The sequence below is a fragment of the Kogia breviceps genome, chromosome 4 (genome assembly GCF_026419965.1).
Source record: "Kogia breviceps isolate mKogBre1 chromosome 4, mKogBre1 haplotype 1, whole genome shotgun sequence".
Classification (NCBI taxonomy): domain Eukaryota; kingdom Metazoa; phylum Chordata; class Mammalia; order Artiodactyla; family Physeteridae; genus Kogia; species Kogia breviceps.
The window spans coordinates 83,251,627-83,274,233 of NC_081313.1; the positions used below are offsets into that span (position 1 = coordinate 83,251,627).

Here is a 22,607-nt window from a genome sequence, read left to right on the forward strand (position 1 = left end):
TTAATTTCAGGACATTTCATAGATAAAATGCTTTGGAAGTCTCTAAGAAATAGAACTCACTTTTTACATAAATAATGTTTACTAAATACTAACATTCGAGAATTAGTTTTGATACCCAGGTGTGTCACCAGTTAGCTGAATTGCTTTGGCCAACACTCAGTCTTGGTAGCCTCTTTTCCCCTGTCTATAAAGTGCAAGATTTGAACTCCTTCATCTCCAGGGTCCCTTCCAATTCTGAAATTCTATGAGTCTATATATTTGATAAAATACCTTGCTGTGGTTATACATCTCTGCCTAAGCAGAGGAGAGCAATTTCTCGAAAAAGAGAAACTGAGACCTTTGTGGAGCGAGCGGTCATCCATTTTTCATCTTACTCAAGATTAGATTTGGGTTGAGTGCTATTTTCAAGTTTCATCCAGTGTCTGTAAATACTTGTTTCTTTCATCATCAGACTACTCTTTAGAAGTCTTACCACTCAACCAACAGTACTGCAGTACCCTCCTATGCCATGATATGCTTCTAAGGCATTATTAGACTTGATTTTACATTTCTTTTTAAAAATGATTCTCTTAATGTCTTCACTGTTAATATCTTTACCATTACAAAAGCTTCTAGTACATATATATGACATTATAATGGACGGTAATGAAATAAAATGAAATATACCTCCCAGTGTCATCTGATACCTATCTGGTGAATGAAGTTTCATCATCATATCTTGAAAACAATCAGGCTAAGACTATTTCTCACTGAAAGAGAACAGCAATCATGAAAGATCCCTTTAACATTGGTATCTTGGGTTCAATCCCCTGTAAACACAGAACATTAATAGCTAAAAGTCAAGTATTCACCAGTATACCTTGGAGAGAGTGCACCTATAGCCCAGTACAGTGAAAGAACAATCGGTTTTTGAAGAAGAAGACTAAAATGAAATAAAGATACCTGGAAAGAAGAGCTGTCAGGAGTTTTGCATAATGATAGCTGTACAGGATAAATGAATAAACATACATTAAAAGAACAATATCAATATAAAAATTGCCTCACTCTTTTTTCTACAAACACAGAATCCTGTTGAACTAACTTCTTCTGGCCCAGAACTCAGAAAGAAGCAGGTTGTCTTGAGTCTGGTCAAGGGGAGCTTTATTGCTAAAAGTCATGGAAGGCCTTTGAAACAATGTATTATCAACTTCTTTGAGATCCTACTGTCCCTAATCCAAGAATTTCATTTTAGCCAGACCATGATGTTTATGTCTTACTACAATTTCACTATATCACTGATGACCTGTTCTATATATCCCTAGGTCATACCTTTCTGAATCAGCATTTCTATTTACATTTTGAAAATATCTATTTTGTGCAGTATCTTTAGCATACTATTTCAATTCTAATTCCTTTTTTAACTGTCTCCTTACTCATTTAATATTGCCATGTTTTCCCCCTTTTTTCTATTCCTGTTGTTAAGTTGGAAAAATTTGATGTGCTTTATTTCTGCAATTAAAGAAATTCCTGACCTATAACTATGAAAATATATTTCTTAAAAGTAAAATATTCATGTGCTGAAATTTTTTGGAATCTACCAATAAAAAGAAGAAGAAGAACTAATATTTATTGGATTTTTTCTATGCTCCAAATAGAGTGCTACATTCTTTACATATTATAGATTGTCTCATTTATAGACTGGAGTTTCTTAGTGGTATCAATATTGATCATGAGTACTAATCTACCAAGTATTAAATAGATAACTTTCTAGATCCTGCTCGTTTTTTTTTTTTTTTTTTTTTTTTCCTGGTATATGGGCCTCTCACTGTTGTGGCCTCTCCCGTTGCGGAGCGCAGGCTCTGGAAGCGCAGGCTCAGCGGCCATGGCTCACGGGCCTAGCCGCTCTGCGGCATGTGGGATCTTCCCAGACCGGGGCACGAACCCGTGTCCCCTGCATCGGCAGGCGGATTCTCAACCACTGCGCCACCAGGGAAGCCCGATCCTGCTCATTTTAAACAAAGGAACTCATTGAGCACCTAGTTGAAACTGGTCATGATCTTATAAGGCACTATGGTCAAATAACTGTGTGTGATGAAAATGTAGAAATTAATTCCAAACTTTCCACCCAACAGATCTTACATATTGTATGTTGTAAATGTACAATATTTGTGCTGAAATATAAATCAGGGAATAGTCCTCATTTCCTGTTCTACCTTTCATTAGGACAAATTCAATCCTGTGATTTCAGGCCATTTTAGTTATTTCACTCATTGCTGTCTGATCTTTATTTAAGCTGTGGGATTCCATTTCTCTGGTCTTCGGCTCTGCATTAATTTTCCCATCTATTTCCTCTCCTCTCTTCTGTTTACTTTTATTCTAGTCACAGAATTAGTCTTTTTGACTAGCTTTTTCAGCCAGCATATGATTTTGATACTCTGAGTTCATTTCCTCTATGTTTCTTGACTATCTCAGTTCTGATTTCGTTTTTCATCTTATGTGATAAAATATTAGCAGAAGCACTGATGTGTTTCTTTATGATAATAAACCTTTCAAGTCTCATCCATTTTAAGAGACAGATTTCATTTATAGCCTAGTGAATTGAAATGAATTAATTCTTATGAGGCTTCATATCTTGTGGCTGAAGCACTGTGTTACAATAGAAGGGCAAGCAAGTCAGAACACACTGGGAAATCATCAGTAAAATATGCAAAACTAACTGAAGTTTCTGAGTTCACCAGAAGTAAGATCAGTGTGGAGGTTATGGAAACAATAATGTATCACTGTGGTAAGGATCATGTTGGAGTTAAAAGGTCATAATCTTCATACCAAACACTCGGCTGAAATATGCTTCTCTCCAAAGCTGCCACTCGCTATAGGAATAGCTGTGGTCCGAGAGCCCTCCAGACTTCCAGACAGCCTTGTTTGAGGGAATTCAAGTTGCTCCTGCTGGGACTCCTCACTGTGTATATATGGAAACACATGGGCTCTTTAGGTCAAACTGTAGAAAGTCGAACTCGAAGAAATCACAATGATTTACAATAATAAAATTTGATTTTGAAATAATGACTCTATGAAATAGCAATTGACTGAAATGATGTCTAAAGTGTATAGGAATATGCTTTATAAGTATTTTCTTTACTTTGTGATAACTTCTAGAATTTTGATCAACTAAAGTGTCATCGTTAAAATGTTTATCCATTACTAAGTAACAGAATTTCCTCAGGTCACACAGTTAGTAGTGTAATTCTATTACCCCATGGATAAATAATGATGATTATCTAAAGTGTAAAGCATAATATCTACACACTCATACACACAGGCACACATACACACAGCAGTTTTTAGAATGCCTCATTTGTTGCTGACTCAGTGGATCAGATTGACAAGATAAATTTGATGTAAACAAATTCTTTCATCTCTAAGAAACTCTATTTAGGGTGGCTCTTAAGTGTATTTCTTCACTAATTTTCCTTCTGTATGTTTTGATTTCTGGAGTTTTTTGTAAAACAGGTAAGATTTTTCACTTTGGATCTTTGTATATTCACCAGCCCTCTACGTATATAAGATTTACAATCTCTAAGACAAAATTTAGAGCCTCTAAAATTCAGTTTTCCCCAAAGTCATTATGTTATAATACATTAAGTCAGAAGTTCAGTATATTTTTCTCCAGAATGTGTTGAACATCTCATATTACTAGAGTTTTTAGCTGACTTGTTATTATTATGTGATATCCTTGACTTTCTTACAGAATATGGCATGTAGTTGATAAACATGTGGGATCAAAAGAAAACCTGGTACTTTGTCTTTGCACTGGAGTGGTGAGACTGTGGCTCACTTTTTAATCTCTACAGGGAAGCAAATAGACAACAATTATATAGAAATTATTTAATTAGCTATTTGCTATTATGTAATTTAGAGAAAACTCTGATGTATGCTTAGAAAATGTCTTCAAATTAAAATTTATTTTTGACTTATTTTCATGCTTTGAGTAAAAATCTACTCAATTTAGACAGTTCTAATGAAGCACATTAACAGGAAGATGCCTTGTTACTGGCAATAGCTGGCATGTTACTATTAGTAACACTCCTGCTACTCTTAATTTGGTGACACATTTCAGCTTTAATGATAAACTTATTTAATAGTTCCTAAAATGTGTTGACTTATTTATTTTTCCCATTTACTTTTTTTTTAAGTAATGGTAAAGAAAATCAGCCAAATTGGATATCAAAATGTGATTAACTTGATTCTTTCAACACAAGGATATAACGTAAAACCAAGAGACAGTTCTCATTGTACATAGAACTTTTTGCTTGGATGGACGTTGTAGGGGGAAAAAAAGCTCTCACATGGTATTGTTAATTAAAATAGAAAATTACAAAATCCGACATTAAGTAATTAGTGAGTAATCTGTAAGTGCCGGGTAATGTGCTAGGTGGACACTTAATATGATCCTGTCCTGCATTGCTTAAAATCTTCCATTGCTTCTTTGCAGACAGAAAATAAAACCCAGGCTCTTAACACACTCTGCATGGCCCAGACAGTCTCTACACTCTTGGCCACCATATCCTTCCTGGACCACAGTAGATAAAAAAGCTACCCAGTGTCATATTATCCTGTTGAGTTCACTGTGTGACATTCTCATGTTTATGTATTTGGTGTTTTGTTTTTCCCTGTTCCACCTACCCCATTTCCCTATCTCCTCCACTTCTGTTAGAGCATAAGCACCATGAGAGCAGGAATTTTGAACATACTGTTTTTCACTGAGTCCCCATTGTGTAGAACAGCGCCTGAGTATAGCAGTTGCTCAGTGAATATTAACTGAATAAATGGATGTTTACCATTTCTCAAAATAGCCTTAGAAGATAGATATGACATTTTTTATATACAGTAGAAATGTTTTCTGAAAACAACCAAGCTAATTAGGTGAGTCTCTGGAGTTTAGAATTTGTTTGGTATGAATGAATGGTATACTTTCCACTATTCTCATTTTATTTTATTTTATTTTATTTATTTTTGGCTGCACTGGATCTTTGTTGCTGCTCACGGGCTTCCTCTAGTTGTGGCAAGTGGGGGCTACTCTTCATTGCGGTGCGCAGGCTCTTCCTTGTGGTAGCTTCTCTTGTTGCGGAGCACGGGCTCTATGCGTGCAGGCTTCAATAGTTGTGACACACGGGCTTCAGTAGTTGTAGCTCGTGCACTCTAGAGCACAGGTGCAGTAGTTGTGGCGCACAGGCTTAGTTGCTCCATGGCACGTGGGATCTTCCCGGACCAGGGCTCGAACCCGAGTCCCCTGCATTGGCAGGTGGATTCTTAACCACTGTGACACCATGGAAGTCCTATCCACTATTCTCTTTAGATCAGTGGAGGTATTTAGGTAATTCTGGGTAAATTCTATGGCTAATCATTTTGCAAGTAGTACATACTAGGCATATTTACTAAATCTCAATCAGTACATTTAGGAAAACTTGTTCTCAAAAATTAAAAAAAATTTAAATAAATTTAAAAAGTACTCAATTACCCTTTCTATATTTAAAAGCATAGGCAAAAATTAAGATAAACCTGTAATTTATTCTTTTTGCTATTATTTTCTCCTCATCTATTTAAAACTCAATTGAAATTTTTTTAAAAAGAACAGTGAAATTATTATGTAAATAAAATGTCACTGAAATTGATTTAGGAGATTGGATAAAGTCCCTTTGTAAAATGACAAAAGTAAATCCAACTGATTAAATATAAAATGTTTATCATTGAAATTATTTCTGTACTATTTTTAAGATCTAGCTTAATACTATACAGAGACATTTCCTTTGTGTTTTATTACCAAAGTATTAAACATGATTTGTTATATTTTCTTTCTAAATTTTATCTATGGTAAATAAAAATGCATATCTTGTTAGTTAAGTTACCTGTTATTATGTATTTTTATGTGAAGCTACCATTTCTTTTCTCATGAGAATTACAGATGAAAGGAAAAAATTTTCTTAAAAGAATTATTGCACATGCTGTTATTTATTAGTATACTTCACTTTTATTTATTTATTTATTTTTGGCTGTGTTGGGTCTTCATTACTGCACACAGGCTTTCTCTAGTTGTGGCGAGCGGGGCTACTCTTTGTTGTGGTGTGTGGGCTTATTGCGATGGCTTCTCTTGTTGCGGAGCACGGACTCTAGGCGAACGGGCTTCAGTAGTTGTGGCTCGTGGGCTCTAGAGCACAGGCTCAGTAGTTGTGGCGTACGGGCTTAGTTGCTCCGCAGCATGTGGGATCTTCCCGGACCAGGGCTCGAACCTGTGTCCTCTGCATTGGCAGGCAGATTCTTAACCACTGCACCACCAAGGAAGTCCAGTATACTTCACTTCTTAATTTCTCATATAAATCTATCAATCTTGCACACACATACACAATAGTTACATTAAAATCAACTCTTAAAGTTGAGATATAGAGTTTTATAATTACTAGAATAAAATGTGAAATAGAAAGGATTTAATATATACAGAAATGGAAGGAATGAGTAAGTCTGAGCTACTATTCATGGTCTCTGTGGTTAGAGATCAGCAACTTCAAAAGAGATCAGAATTTGGATGGGTAATTTAAATTTTTACCTTCTTTCTATTTGGGGAAGACGAAGAAAGAAGAGAGGATTTGTAAGAGGTCTCTGAAGTGTCCTTGGCAAAGATGCAGATACTTAGCGGCTCTCAACTGAAGTTAGGGTGTAAAAAGAATGAACATCAGGTTCCTGTTTAGAAGGTGGGAATGAACGAGGCTTAGAAACCAAATAAGGTGATCCCTATACATAAATTTGAGACATTACAGACTCTAAAAAATGGTTTACAGACTAAAAAATGGCTATATCTTGAAAGCCCAAATTATGGACTACTTCAGTTTTTGACAAGTAGAAAAACTAGTTGTTTGGAGCCCCATGGAACAAACCATTCAGTTCACAAACTTTTCTGGATGTTTCAACAATACAGATAATGCATAGAGGGAAGCCACAGCTTTCTTCTGTGAGCTTATGACTAGTATTTAGTGCATCTGCAGGAAAGCAGATAACTAGTCAGTTTGATGAGTCAAGAAAAAAAAAACTACAGACTGCTTGAAATGACAGTTTTGTTGTTGCTCTGGGATACATTGGAAATAAATGGATTTCATGAATATGAAAGTACTCTGTAAACTATAAAACACCATACAAATGAAGTATGTAGGGTTTTTTATGTAATATTGGGTTGTGATTAGTTAACATTTTTAGTTTGAAATCCATTTTTCACATTTTTATATTTAAGAGGTGTATTTTGTGTGTGTGTTTTCAGATAATCACAAGGACTGCTCTGGTGTTTCCTTACACCTTACACGCCTGCCGTAAGTACTACCGTTATCCTAGCTGAATGACAACTTTAAGAACTTCAAGAGCTTAAAAGTGGGAAATCCACTCTGCTAGTTATCTATTGCTGTATAACAAATTATTCTAAACGTAGTGGCTTAAAACAACGAATATTTATTGTCTCATTTTCCTGTGGCTCAGGAATTTGGGCACAGCTTAGCTAGGTGCTAGGGCTGGCAGTCTCACACAAAGGCTGCAGTCAAAATCTCGGCCAGGGTTTCAGCCATCTGGAGACTTGACCGAGGAGGATTTGCTTCCAAGATCACTCATGTGGCTGTTGACGGGATTCAATTCCTTGCTGGCTGTGGGCTGGAGGACTCCCTCCTTTCCTCCCCGTGTGGGCTCTAAACAGGGCAGCTCACAGCGTGGCAGCTGGTGTCCATCACAGCTAGCAAGGGAGAAAGCAAGAGGGTGAGCAGGATGGAAGCCAGAGAGTCATTTTGTATCCTCATCTCAGAAGTTACTGAATATAATATATAAGCGTGATAGGTGAAGAAAATAGTTAACAACAAATCTTCATACTCTGAATCCAACGGAGAAAAAAAAAAGTCATTTTTGCTATATTCTTTGTGTTAGAAATAACGAAGTACTGGATCTGGTTACTAGGTCCAACCCACATCAAGGGAAGAAGATTGGACAAGGGCACGAATGTCAGAGCTATGGGTCTTTGAGAGCTGTATAGGTCAGGTTTCTCCAGAGAAACTGAACTAACAGAATGTATGAGAGACAGAGAATGAAAGAGAAAGAGAAATTGAGATTTACTTTAAGGAATAGACCCACACAATTGTCAGATCTGGCAAGTCTGAAATCTTCAAGGCAGGCTGGCATGTGGGAAATCCTGGCAGGAATCAATGTTGCAATCTAGAGTCCAAAGACAGTCTGGAAACAGAATTCCTTCCTCTTCCTGGGACCTCAGTCTTTTCCCTTAAGAGACCCACCCACGTTGTGGACCATAATCTGCTTTACCCAAAGTCAGTGTTTTAAATATTAACTACTTCTTTAAAAATACCTTCCTAGCAACATCTGAATTAGTGCTTGACCAAACAGCTAGGCACTGCAGCCTAGCCAACTTGACATATACAATTAACCATCACACCTAAGGACTGCCTTCCACTTACCATACCACAAAAATGTGTATTATTTGCCCAAGAAAATAAAGTTTTCTCCAGAAAAAAATATATATTCTACCTCTTTTACCATATTATTTTAATTTTCACATGAATCATATTTTACAGACCAATGTATTGAAGTATACCTTATTTTTCCAAGGCAATAGTTTTGACTTTGCAAATAGTTGAGATAAATATTACTGTTTTCTGCAGACAGCCTTTAATTGCTGGCATGTACCTTATGATGTCTGTTGACACTGTTATACCAGCAGGAGAGAAAGGTGAGTAATGATCTTTCAGAATTACCGTTACCTTAATACCTAATCTTTAAGAATGGATTTACAGTATATTTTTTAAAACACTTGAAATGACCAATATTTTTGAGTCCCTGAAAAAAAACCAGTTCTTTATTATCCTTGGTGTTAAAATAGGTTTTTCTATTATTCCAAGCCAGTAGTTTATTATTTTCCAGTTTTTATGCTAAGAATTGAGGCCCATGGGTAAGTAGAGGGTTATACAAATTAAAGAATAATTCTTTTTTTTTCTTTTTTTTTTCTTTTTTTTTTTTTTGTGTTACGCGGTCCTCTCACTGTTGTGACCTCTCCCGTTGCGGAGCACAGGCTCCGGATGCGCAGGCTCAGCAGCCATGGCTCACGTGCCCAGCCGCTCCGCGGCATGTGGGATCTTCCTGGACTGGGGCACGAACCCGTGTCCCCTGCATTGGCAGGCGGATTCTCAACCACTGCACCACCAGGGAAGCCCAAGAATAATTCTTGAGTATTTTACAAATCAATCATCCATTCTTCTGATGCCAGAAACAAATTTCATATCATACTGTGGCATAAACTACTGCAGAGAATATCAGATTCAGAATCAAAAGCCAGCGAATCCAGTAGCAATGCAAGTCTTCGAACACAGATTTACTGGGCTTATTTCTCCATTTGTAAAATGGGGATAATAATAGCTGATTTCTCCTAAACTTACAAAAATCTATTGGAATAAATATTATTCATCAGTGTATCTTATCCTTTGGTGAAAGTATCATATTAAATATTATTTGTTTTTAATGGGAATCTTTTAAAGTTAATGACAAGTATGATCTCATTACTTTTCATTGGCTTATTTTAAAAGATGTTTTTTGAATAGTTACTATGTGTTAGTCTGCAAGGAAGGAAAAGTATATGAAATGTTTCCTTCTCAACAGGAACTGTCAATCTTGTTATCTTAGGTATCTAATCAATTTTTCAAAAATCCTTCTGTTCTAAAAATAAAAACCAATGTTTAAGCTTTTTCAGCTGTGTAAATTTCATGATAAAGATATCAAATTAAGCCTACGTTTTCACTGTTGATTTGGCCTAGTCATTTTGTTTATGACAGAAATAAAATATGAGGGTAAGGGGTCCTTAACTCATCTTAGTAAAATAGCTGGCACATAATAAGTGCTTAATATCTGCTGAGTACATGAGTATGTGTTTACTCAAAACCCCCATGCTTAGCTACTTGTGAATACTTTATACACACTTTTAGTCAAGAATAATGTTATTTTCCAGTTGAATAGTGACTTTTTTCTGTGTTTTCATTTCTAACAGTGGTGAATTCTGATATTTCATGCCATTATAAAAAGTATCCAATGCATGTCTTTGCCTACAGAGTTCACACTCACCATTTAGGTAAGAACTTTAAACTACATGTTAGATGATATACCACTGTCCTTGCTAATGCTATAAATGTAAAATGTAAATTATATTTGACCTTAAATCAGTTTCAGTGAAAGAGATTTTGTGCAATACCTTGAAATTCTGCATGTTTTTGATCATATTGTTTTCATGAAAATGCCTAGCATTTGGAGTTCTGAAAATATTCATATTTTATTTTGAAATAAGAAAAATAATGCCTTTTATTTTTCTAATACCTTATATAATTATAATTTGTGTTCATTACAGGTAAGGTAGTAAGTGGATACAGAGTAAGAAATGGACAGTGGACACTGATTGGACACCAAAGCCCCCAGCTGCCACAGGTGTGTAGAATCTAGTACAATTTTGAGAGAAAAAATATTAATCAGATAGTAATTTAAAAAACCCTCATAGAACCCTTGTGAGTTTCTCTAGAATCTAAACATCTCTAAATCTACCTTTACTGTATATCTAAGTTGTATATAACCTCTTTTTTTATAGTTTCCAACTTGATGGTTTCCTTATCAATTCTCTTAATATTTCTAAGCAGGGTGGTGAAGTGTGTGTGTGTGTGTGTGTGTGTGTGTGTGTGTGTGTGTGTGTGTGTTCATCCTCTCTACCAAGGGTGCCCCAAGCCTCACGTTATTAAGGCATGTGGTTCTGGGTTTTATTGATAATTTTAATGAATCATTGTATTTGTCTTCTTTGCAGGCTTTCTACCCTGTAGAACACCCAGTAGATGTTAGTTTCGGCGACATACTGGCTGCAAGATGTGTATTCACTGGTGAAGGAAGGACAGAAGCCACACACATTGGGTATGATTTCACAAATTTCACTATTTAAAATGATTTTCATTAGGACAAGGCATGAGTATAGGTGACAGTTAATCTTTGTGAATGAATGGCAGGCACACTTTTCTCTATTATGAACAATTACAACAAACTATATCATTTTATGATTTTAGAACTGATTGATTTGGATAAACTCCAGAACATGTGCTTACTTTTTCATGCTTCCTTTCTTCCTGCTTATTCAAGACCTTCAGGATCACACCTCTACATATTATAGTTGCCACAAGAGTATGTATTACTTCCTGTACATCTTAATAAAGAAAGATGTAATGATTATAATTTTTTTTTCCTCAAGTGTCCTTTTGCCCTGTGTTCAAATTTAGGTGATTTTATAGGTTTTGCATGTAGTGGTGACCCTTAATTACTCAGAACCATTTATTTTTTTTCTACCCGTTAAAACTTTTATGTATTCATTGTTTTCCAGATAAGAAACCAAATGAGAATAATACTATGCAGTACCTTTTCCATAAGAGAATGTTGAATTTTTAAATAATTTTCAAAATACTGAGGTGCTTTGAAATAAGTATACTTTATAACACCAAGTAAATTTTTCAAGACACTATGAATTCTTTCAAAAAAGGTTTGCCTAAATTAAAAATGAAATATAAAGTCTCTTATCATTTATTTCTGTTAGAAAAGAACCAAGAGCCTCCTTTCCGTATTAAACTAGGTTATAAAATATTTACTGATGCCACCTAGAAGATGGAGCTTTAAACCATTTATCTTTTGATCAAAGAAAAGTTACAGAGAGTAGGTGTCTGAAAATATGCATTAGATGCACAGAAGATGATTCTTATGATGACAACACTAGCTGTTGGTTGTCAGGGGAAACAGAAAAGATACTGATGCAGGTAAAAGAAAAAAAAAGCATTCGAGATGGTGGAATAGGACTTTTTTATGTCAGTCTAAAAGGGTTTTATATTAATAAGCATCAATTTTAAGGCTAAAGATAAAACAAATAGAAAAAGGTCATCAAGTTATATTAAATAAGAAGTTTTTAACAGCTTTGCTTTTGGACGACTTTGATAAATTTGGAAAGGAGACTTGAGTAAAGCAATAAAATTTTTGAGTTACATAAAATGGTAACAAAAGGACTGACAAAGTAGACATAATTAGATTTGAAAAGTCTAATAATTCACTTATTAACAATCTCTACATGAAGTGTAGAGCCTCTGGAACTTTACTTAAACGCCATTGGTTATTTTATTAACCTTTGAAATAGACAAACAAAGGAGTAAAAAAATCCCTTTCAGCACATTCTTTGTACTAGTTTACAACTTTAAGTGTGGAATAAGTGAATATTTTTGCATAGAGGTTCCTGTACAATTTTGGAGGGCTTGTAACTTTGGCCAGATTCTATCCTTTGAGTATCCTCTGTGAGGCAATATCAGCCATAGAAATTAATGCCTTGTTATAGTACCAGGATGAGAGGCCAAAGTGATCTCAAGGGGCCTCTTTCAGTTTCATGAGTCCAGAATAATTCTAGTCTTTTTTAAAATGTGCATTTTGCTTTAAAATAATACCCTAAAATGACTATACCAATCTATCTTTTTGTACATCTAATGTGGACTAAAGAAAATGCCACTTTGTAATTATAAATGAAATAGAAAGAAATTACAGGAAATTAACTTATTGGGTGAGTCCATATTCTAAATATTTAATTTATACTAAGGAAGCAGAAAATTTTAATAAACTTAAATATGAATTAAATCCTCATAATAATGCAAAGCATTCTTATAGCACTTAATATGCTTTTTAGTAATAACAATAATGCATCTGTTTTGTAAAGTAAAAGATACCACCTCCATAGGGTACTATAGTATCACAATTGAGAATGTAACCAGTATAAAGAGAAAACTAGTATTTTTATGATGTCTTTTAAATTACATGATACTCTGTAAATCTCCTCTCTCTCTTCCCTGTTCCCATCTAACCCCCACCCCACATACACAAACATGTATTCCTACTGGCACAGGTTTGAGACCTGAGCATGAAGCTGACTTAAATACAAGTCCCACCTACTGCCCAAAGGTCATATGGGGTGAGCAGATGCCCCCTTCAACCACTGGAAGAAAAATGGGCTTCAAGTTTTTTACCTTCTTGTTCTGCAGCCACCTGGAAACTAGGTTTTACTGGAAAATTGTACCATCAGTGGCCTACTAGGAAGATTTTCACTTGAGTGATTCTTCTACCCAATCCTAGCTTAACTCTGTATTAAGCTAGAAATTTTAAGACTGGAGAAAACTTAGCTTAAGTAGAGCAATCATAGTTAACTAATAAAAAAGCCCTTAAAATACTAGGGACAGATTTTTCCATACCAGGGATTCCTCTCAAAATATAACCATTAAAAAGCAGGTGAATTTAAGACAAATTATGTTAATAAATTTACTTAATGGTAACATTTTAAATCCAGATATATTATGTTTCTTTTTAAATAGTAAATACGAGTAATATATCTTAGGCAAAGTTGCGCTAATGTATATATTGACAATATAGTACTAATTAACCTACCAAGAAGCAATATTTTGTACCTGACTGTATTACATATTTTATATTAAACATGATGCTTCTCTAAATTCATTTCAGATTTCAAGTTTAAACAACAAACAAAAAAAGAATTTAAGTCAGCCAAATAAGCTAATTAAGTCAGCTAATTTGCCTAAAAGTATATATACTAAAATTTTAAATTAATTCTTGAAAATTGGTAGGTAATATTTACCAGTTTGGTCAATTTGTTGGTCATATTTTTCATTTGTGACCAGTTATTTCATATACATATGAGCAGGTCTAATAAATATTCATAGTTACCAAGCACAACAGTGTAATCAGCATTTAATGTGTATTATATGCAAATAAAGTTATATGATCAATAGCCTCTTAATGTACAAGTTTTAAAGCACCATGAAACCTCTTAAGAAACAATTCAAAGCTTTGTAAAATAACTTCTTTAAAGTTTTCATATTTCTTTCCAAAATTAGTCTTTTACTGTCATTGGTTATTTTCAAGTCTAGCATCTGTTGAGTGTAAGGGGCAGGGGCCAGGGATGAGGGAATCACCAGAGTGGAGTATCACTGTCTGAAACATAGTCATGGTGTTCCATAATATTTGGGTTTTTATAAATGATACATTTCACAATATTTGATACTTTCTTAAATGTCTATTACATATCTTTATAATATGAAATGATATATTTTTATAAAAACCCTGATAGATAGATAGATAGATAAAAGAAAGATAGATAAACAGATAGACCTCAATATTTTTCAGAAATGCTGTAAATTGAGTTTGTAATATTGACCTAACTCAGCAGTATGATGTATTAGGGGTAACAGGTTATGCTGTAATACATTATAAACATCTGTTAAAATAGATTATTCCTTCTTCCTCATTCAACATATATTTATTGAGCATGTACTATTTTCAGGCTCACCAGACTTTGTCAGATTTAAAGCTAGCCTATATATAAGAAGTAGTTCTCACTTAAGCCCCTATTGTGCATGAAGAGGAAAGAAATGCACCACTGTAATTTGGGGATATAGGTGAAGCCAGCCGTCATCATTTAGGGAATCACATTGGCATTAGGGAGTGTTGAAAGGACCATTCAGCAGAGCCAGCGCAGAAGTCTGAACACAGTGTCCCTCCATACTTTCTCATGTTAACAAGCATTAGATTGACAGAGTTGAATTGCATATGTTGTCCTCTATGGAGAAGAAGGATAGATGTATCACAGTTCTCCCTTAGGAACACAGAAAGCAGTTTGGTTTAAAGTCAGATATTTTTTGGGTGAAAGAAAGATGAATGTGGAATAAAACAGGCAAACCGTGTTGCTGATACTAACAATGATTTGAATCCTACCTTGTTTAGGATATGATAGTTTCTGTGTCAGATAGGAACTCAGAGTTACTTTGACTACAAGTTCAATTATAGATGGAAAGGAATAAAGTATGACTCTTTTCTTTTTCTTCAGCTGTTTAATGAAATTTTCTTTGTGATTGCAAAGATTCTTAAATTGTTTAATCAGCTCAATATTGTATCATAGAGTCAATACCTTAAATGAGCTATATTAGTGAGCTGATTAGGCTGTTTCACAAAATCACATGTGTTTAGAGATGAACATGGGCATGACATTCCCAAACAGAAAATATAGAAGGATCTATCCATTGGTTAATTGCAAGTTTCATTTATTACCATACAAATTTATTCAGTTTTTTTCCTTTCATTAATTTGGGAAGGTTTCATTTTGCTTTCCCTCTCTGCACAATGATTCAAGGTTTTCTAAGCCAGGGCCACATCTTAAATTACTTTTCTCTCATTTTACTCTCTTGATCTATACCTTTTTCCTCATTTTGAATGAGGGGAGAGTGGATAATATGGTGGGAGGCTCTGGCTTATTACTTTGGCACCAGCCATTCCTTTTATAGCACATAATTTTCTGACCAGCTCCAAAGCTGCTAAAATGTAATTCTTAGCAATGGCATTTTGACACATGAAGATATGTGTAGAGAACAGGTGTTTGCTTGGGATTGCACTTCACTCTTTGCTTTTATTTCATGGGAAAGGCAATTACACTGGCAGGTATCAGATTCAGAGAGTGAGAAGACAAATTATTTTCAAAAGCATAAACAGAGCTTCCCATAACAGGGGCTCATTCCTGTGGTCTCTCAGGGGCTCTACATTTTCAGAGCTTAGAGGAACTACATCCCTGTTTGGACAAGATTTTTCTTTTTTTTCCTTCCCTTGCTGATGTCATTACTGTTGCTATGGAGAGGAAATAAGTGCCGCATGACATTGCTGGAAAAATCAACACTGATGTATTTCTGTATGGCAAATAATCCATTTCAGAGCTTGTTTTTTTATTAGTAGAGACTTGCTAAAAATTGTCAGAACTAACACCAAAAAGGAAATGTTCCTTTGCCCAAATCACGCTGGTATATAAAAGGTGGTTTATGTGAAGGTGTACCTAAATATTTCCTTCCTAATGATAGTGAAGAGAATGAAATACATAGTAACCCATGTGAATTGAGGAAGAAAAAAACATGTTCTATAAACTATTAGGCATGATTTATATTTTTTGGAACTTTTTCTTGGAAATGACCACCCCACTGTTTTAAAATCTATCTTTAACGTTGAATTATTCAGTTGTATGGCACTACCCCATTCAGGTCTGAGCCCTTAGAAGACATTAGGCCTGGTTTCATTTTGTATCATTCCTCAGGCATTCTTTTCTTTCCTGCTATAGAAGTCAAGGTACCAAGTCAGATACTAGAGATAACGTTTATGGTGTCTTAATATCAACACATGATTCTTGATTCATCTCACCCTGAGGAACAGGCAGTTAACAAAACCAAGATCCCCAACTCTCAGGGTTAAATGGAAAAAGCCACTTTTATATAGACTTGTAATTAATATATGATGTTTCTGTTGAACTGTTCTGAATTTTATTGTTATTAAGTAAATAATTAAGATTTTCCATGAGAAAAATACTTTACTCAATCTATGAGTTTTAACAAATAGAAGAAGGACTAAAGAATAAAAGTATTTAGAAGAGGAAAGAAAGCATCTCATTGCAACTGAAATGCCATTACCGTCAGTAGTATTTGGTGATATCCATGGAGTGACTGCAAAAGAATACTCCATTATTAAGTGGAAATATGCCTTTGACAGTGTGCTTTTGATGTTGAAAACTGTGATGGGTTTTAATGAAAGCTATAAAATAAATGTACAATATTTCCACCTTTGAATCCATTGTTGGAAGATTTACCGGTTGCATTTTTCTTGCATTAAGAATGTGTTTTATGTGAATGACTGATTTGTCATGTCTGGGTGTTTTTGTTTGTTTGGTTGGGGTTTTTTTTTTTTTTTTTTTTTTTGCCTGCAGTGGCACATCTAGTGATGAAATGTGCAACTTATACATTATGTATTACATGGAAGCCAAGCATGCAGTTTCTTTCATGACCTGTACACAGAATATCGCTCCGGATTTGTTCAGAACCATACCACCAGAGGCCAACATTCCAATTCCTGTGAAGTCTGATATGGTTATGATGCATGGACATCACAAAGGTAAAACTGGTGTTTAATTTAAATCAACGTATGATTTTGTATTTTATATTTTCTTATGTGTCTCACTTGACTATAGGATTAGTGTTTAAAATCATCCTCCTGTCAAACAATCGCATGTGTACACATAATCTGATTCCCTCTTTTCCCTCTTTATCCTCTATCTCCCCTCCTGACATTCCCCCATCAACAGTTAAAGTGAAAACTCTCAACTAGTGATGAAACAGATTCACTTGAGACCAATTCCATAAATGTGGATCTTTCTTCATTTAATTTGTGTTTCTAGTTTCCTCATTTCATTCTTCCCATAACCAGTAATGAATTATTCAGTTTATGAATTTATACACCATTTTCTAAAGAGTGCTACAGTTTGCCAATGAAAATGGTTATCATCTCCGACCGTACCCTAAATTATCTGTTGAATGAGTCTTCAAGCAAAGAACAGTTCTTGATTTATGAGGCATTACTAGCCTTAGTCTTTTTGGTCTCATTCTCTGAATTGTTCTTTAATTTACTGTTCATCTGCAAAGTGGTCATATTGATTGTCACTTCTTTAGTTTAAAATTGCAAAACCCACATACTTTTTTATTGGAGGAAGTATGCTGAGACTTTACTGAGTATTACAAGTTTAGTCTTTTTTTTTTTTTTTTAAACATCTTTATTGGAGTATAGCTGTTTTACAATAGTGTGTTAGTTTTTCCTTTACAACAAAGTGAATCAGTTATACATATACATATGTTCCCATATCTCTTCCCTCTTGCATCACCAATGCCAGAACTTCTTATTTCTTTCTATAGGAAATTTTATAAAAGAAATTAACATAACAATCAATTCATTTATAAAAATCATAATATATTTATAAAATGTACCTTAAAATGTTCTGAAAATATCCTAAAAATATTACTAGATTCAACTTTTTAAAAATTACAAGCAGTTTTATTAATGCATCTTTAAAATTCTGTATCATTTATATATTACTGAAAGGGTAGTTGATCCAGTTATTAAGTCACAGTCTGGTACTTGGTAGTTATGCTAGAGTTTTTTGTGAATTACAGCATTTCTACCATATCAATTCTTAATACTTTTTTTTTTTTTTTTTTTTTTTTTTTGTGGCACACGGGCCTCTTACTCTTGTGGCCTCTCCCGTTGCGGAGCACAGGCTCCGGACGCGCAGGCTCAGCAGCCATGGCTCACGGGCCCAGCCGCTCCGCGGCATGTGGGATCTTCCCAGACCGGGGCAGGAACCCGTGTCCCCTGCATCGGCAGGCGGATCCTCAACCACTGCGCCACCAGGGAAGCCCAATACTATTGTTTTTATGAAATACAAGACCCTGAAAATATTTTTATGTTGATAGCATATTTCTAATAAACTATTTAAAGTATGTAATATATACTGCAAATTTATGCTCAGCTCTTTTGATCCTTTACAGAAACAGTGAATAAAGATAAGACTTCTTTACTACAGCAGCCAAAACGAGAAGAAGTATTAGAACAGGGTATGTATGCTTCCTTCTGTAACTAGGCCTATAAAAGTATTCATTATCCAAATAGGCAACCAAATTTTAAAGTTATTGAGGTATTTTAGGTCTTTCTTTATCAGCCTAATAACCCTACATATTGCTGATTTTATATAATACATAATTCATGAGAAAATGGTCAAATGTTGCACTTTGGCTTTGAAAATAAAATGCATTAATGTAATTTAGTCCCATTAGATTTTTCTGTCTTTGTTTTACCTTATTTAATGTTGTAACTTTTATATATAGTGCAAGTAAGTGCAGATATAATCATTAGAAACAATCAGTGGGCTGCTTTTGAAACCTTATGACCTTTAACATTTCAATTCTTGTATGTTTTGTATGGTGTGTTCATAACTAGTACTTTGTGTTAGGTGTTGAAGTATGTTATCAAGTCATTTTTGGCCTAGATGTAATATATTTAAAAACATTAGTTTAATGTTAATGCAAAAATGCTTCTACTGACAACATAAAGTGTATAGGAAATAGATAGGATTTTTCTATTAGCAACTTACAGAAATTTGTGACTCTTTGGGTATTGTAAACCACTGTAGGAATTATTCAAAATGTGTTCTGTTAAGTCTAGGTCAAAGATATTACTCTTGCCCTAATAGTATTTGCAAAATTAAAAACTCAGACTTTTTAAAGGAAAAAAATGCATTCTGAAAGGCGAATAAACTGTAATATAAAAATTTTGAAATTATATAGAGTATGTTCCATTACACCTCATTCTAACAAAGTGGCTTAAAAATAAACTTAGCTCGAAGTTGTTTCTATTTTTGTATTAAGTCAAAAAAAGGGAGATGATTTTATAGTGAATAATTTAGGCTAAGTGGTTCCTACTAAACTATTGAGTATGACTTAAAATAGCTAAATTTATCAATCCTGTATATATAATTTGTAAGGAAGTCAATAATTATAGCCTAAATATAGTAGTTTTAAGTGTTTACTATAACTGTCCAGAAATTTAATCAGACTTAAAATGAATTATTTTGATATTACACACACTGTTTGAACTGTATGTCTTTGAAATCATTGGAGTCATCTTAGAACACATTTCCAAATACCAACATATGTGGTACAGTGTGGAATGAGATCACCATTTAGTAGGTGCAGCTTGTAAAATGTTTCTATGGAAACTGAGGCTGGACTTTTTTCCTTTTGAAGTTATTTGAGTTGATCAAGAAAGACATTGAAACCCCTGAAAGATTAGAAACCCGGAGGTTTTATTAGCAGAGGAACCTTAAATATTAGATTTAATCTGTTCTTTTCAAACCGTAGGATTTTAGGAGGTGTCATGTATGCCTAAAAACCAAATTCTTTAATACACTTTCATATATTGCCATTCATTTACCCTTTTATGTTTGATAGCATATACATATAGTATTAAGAAGCTTAAATATACTCTTATATATTTATTGATATATTGGGCTATATACCCAGTATAGTCTTAATGGTTTCAGAGAAGAAGTCTATGGATACATAAATTATTTTCCTGTAGTTACCATTTTATTCTACTTATGAATAAAAATGCTGTAAAGTGATTTAACTTGGGAAGAAAAAACCAGTAGTCTCACTCAATTTTCATACTGCAGAAAATAGGCTGTGGCATTTATATATTGAAATTAGTAGGTCCATCAAAATGTCACCTCCTAGATTATGTGAAGACAAATACCTCACCAAAAGCTATTTCAATGGCCATTGTAGCCTCTCTATTATTCTATTAGTCTTTGGGGATCACCAGCCTGGAATTTAAAGAGAAATATATAAATATTCCAAATGCATATTTGTACACATAGTTTATTTGATTTGCTAGTTAGATCAATCTATCTCCTTGCAATACACAGGGCAAATCTACGCATTACTGAGAGAGTATCCCATTCTTCTCAGAGATGTTTGTTTGCACAAAATGTCTATTTGTATTCATTCCCTGGGGTGTTAAATTGACCAATTAGATGATAGGAGGGCTCTAATTATTCAAATAAATTACACCATGTAGGCTGATTTTTAAGGAAATCCCTCAGACTTAACCCTTTGCCTTATTTTGGTATTCTGGCAAAAACAAGTTTTGTTCAAGTACTCCTCCTGGATGTATTGATTCTTTCAATATTTTAAATCTCCGATACATAAAAGCCCTGAATTATTTCAGTTGTGCTAGCCATAAACTAACAGCATCTATGTTGGTCACACAGGATATAAAACTCCCATTGGAAATAGAACAGTTGAGGGACAGGAAAGAAAAGACCCAAAACATAAGAGGACATGTACCCAAAGGCAAGCTCTGTACCCATCAGTGACTAAATAATAGAGAAAGTTCTACCTGGATAATACAAACAATATTTTTTTTTGCTTCCTGTCTTAATACATTGGCAAAGCAGACAGGAAGATAAAGGTCATGATATGTCATAAATGCTGTGTTGGAAAGAAGGGATGACCTTTACTGAGGTAGTTAAAAAAAAAAAGAGAGAGAGAGAGAGAGAGAAAGACTCATATGCCATAGGCTGAAAAAAAGAAATGTAGCAGTGCAACAAATGGACAGGAAGTAGTAGGTACCTCCAACATGGAGAGAAAAAAAAAAACCAAAGCAAACTAATAATCTGTTTAACACAGGTTTATCTAATACTGTATTTCCACAGGAGAAATATAAGTGTTTTATTTCCTTTGAAATGCTTATCACTAAAATTGCTGGCTATTAATTTTCACCAGAATATTAACATTGACCAGAAGTTTAGTTTGAAAGAGACATCTGAGTTTTGTGTGAATTCATGTAGAATTGCCCATCCTGTGCTTACTCACAAGCACACTAACCTGCTGCAGCATCCTTGTCTGCCTTTGCTGCCTCTTGAACAAAATTTGGCCAAAGGCAAATGTATTTCAGACTCTATCTCAAAAAGTATAATTATGGAGACACCAGAGGAACCTCATCATATGGACACCTTTACCTATCAGCTTGTCCTGGATCATGCAACAGTGGAAAACATTTTTTAAATAAATTTATTTATTTTGTTTATTTATTTTTGGCTGCATTGGGTCTGTTGCTGCACGCGAGCTTTCTCTAGTTGTGGTGAAAGGGGACTACTCTTCATTGCGGTGCGCGGGCTTCTTATTGCAGTGGCTTCTCTTGTTGCAGAGCATGGACTCTAGGTGCATGGGCTTCGGTAGTTGTGGCTTGTGGGCTCAGTAGTTGTGGCTTGTGGGTTCTAGAGCGCAGCCTCTGTAGTTGTGGCTTGCAGGTTCAGTAGTTGTGGCACACGGGCTTAGTTGCTCCACGACATATGGAATCTTCCCAGACCAGGGCTTGAACCCATGTCCCCTGCATTGGCAGGTGGATTCTTAACCACTGTGCCACCAGGGAAGCCCAACAGTGGAAAACATTTTAATGAGGTTTTAATTAAATCTGCAGAGATTTTTAAAAAAATAATGCTTATTAGAATTTTTAAATCATATTCATTATAGAATATATGGAAGTTATAGAAAAGTGTGAAGAAGTAAACAAAAATCATCCATAATCCCCAGAAATATAGGTGTATATGTATACCCTGTGTGGAGTATATATTTTACATATATATATATATTATTTTAAAAATATTTAGATCATAATGTATGCACATTTTTGTATCTTCTTTTTAAAATACCATATCTTGAATATTCCTCCAACTATAAAAATTATTGGCATGCAGGATTTTTAATGACTGCATAATATGTGTATATTCCTGCCCATAGTGCTTTGAAAATAGCCTATTTGTCTGCAGGTGAGCTTAAGTGAATGAGTTGATTATGCCTGCTTCTATGCATAAAAACACTAATGGCTATTCAAAACAAACGGAAATGTCACCAAGCTTTGAAAATGTTGTAAGTGAAGAATTCCCTGTGTATGTAGTAAGTACAATAAGCTAAACAATAAAACCCAACTAGACAGTGATTCTGGGTGGAGGAAATGAATCCTAGGAGACTATACAGAATGAGAAAGATGTTGAGATTTTTCAGATTTTTCACACACAAATGTATCTTTTACTTATATGTTCTGGTTGGCACTTT

At 34.5% G+C, this 22,607-nt stretch overlaps 1 protein-coding gene across 23 annotated transcripts in view; it reads left to right on the forward strand.

The window, feature by feature from the left end:
- Nucleotides 1–22,607, forward strand: part of PAM (peptidylglycine alpha-amidating monooxygenase) — a 283,546-nt gene that overhangs the window by 210,440 nt on the left and 50,499 nt on the right. For 16 of the 23 annotated variants that reach the window (XM_067031391.1, XM_059063082.2, XM_059063084.2 and 13 more), the window contains 7 exons: nucleotides 7,286–7,334; nucleotides 8,679–8,746; nucleotides 10,055–10,135; nucleotides 10,409–10,485; nucleotides 10,853–10,956; nucleotides 16,871–17,055; nucleotides 18,483–18,548. In XM_067031391.1, the coding sequence (XP_066887492.1) occupies nucleotides 7,286–7,334; nucleotides 8,679–8,746; nucleotides 10,055–10,135; nucleotides 10,409–10,485; nucleotides 10,853–10,956; nucleotides 16,871–17,055; nucleotides 18,483–18,548 (630 nt within the window). The remainder of the gene's footprint in view (nucleotides 1–7,285; nucleotides 7,335–8,678; nucleotides 8,747–10,054; nucleotides 10,136–10,408; nucleotides 10,486–10,852; nucleotides 10,957–16,870; nucleotides 17,056–18,482; nucleotides 18,549–22,607) is intronic. The other 7 variants (XM_067031398.1, XM_067031392.1, XM_067031394.1 and 4 more) reach the window with 1 other exon arrangement.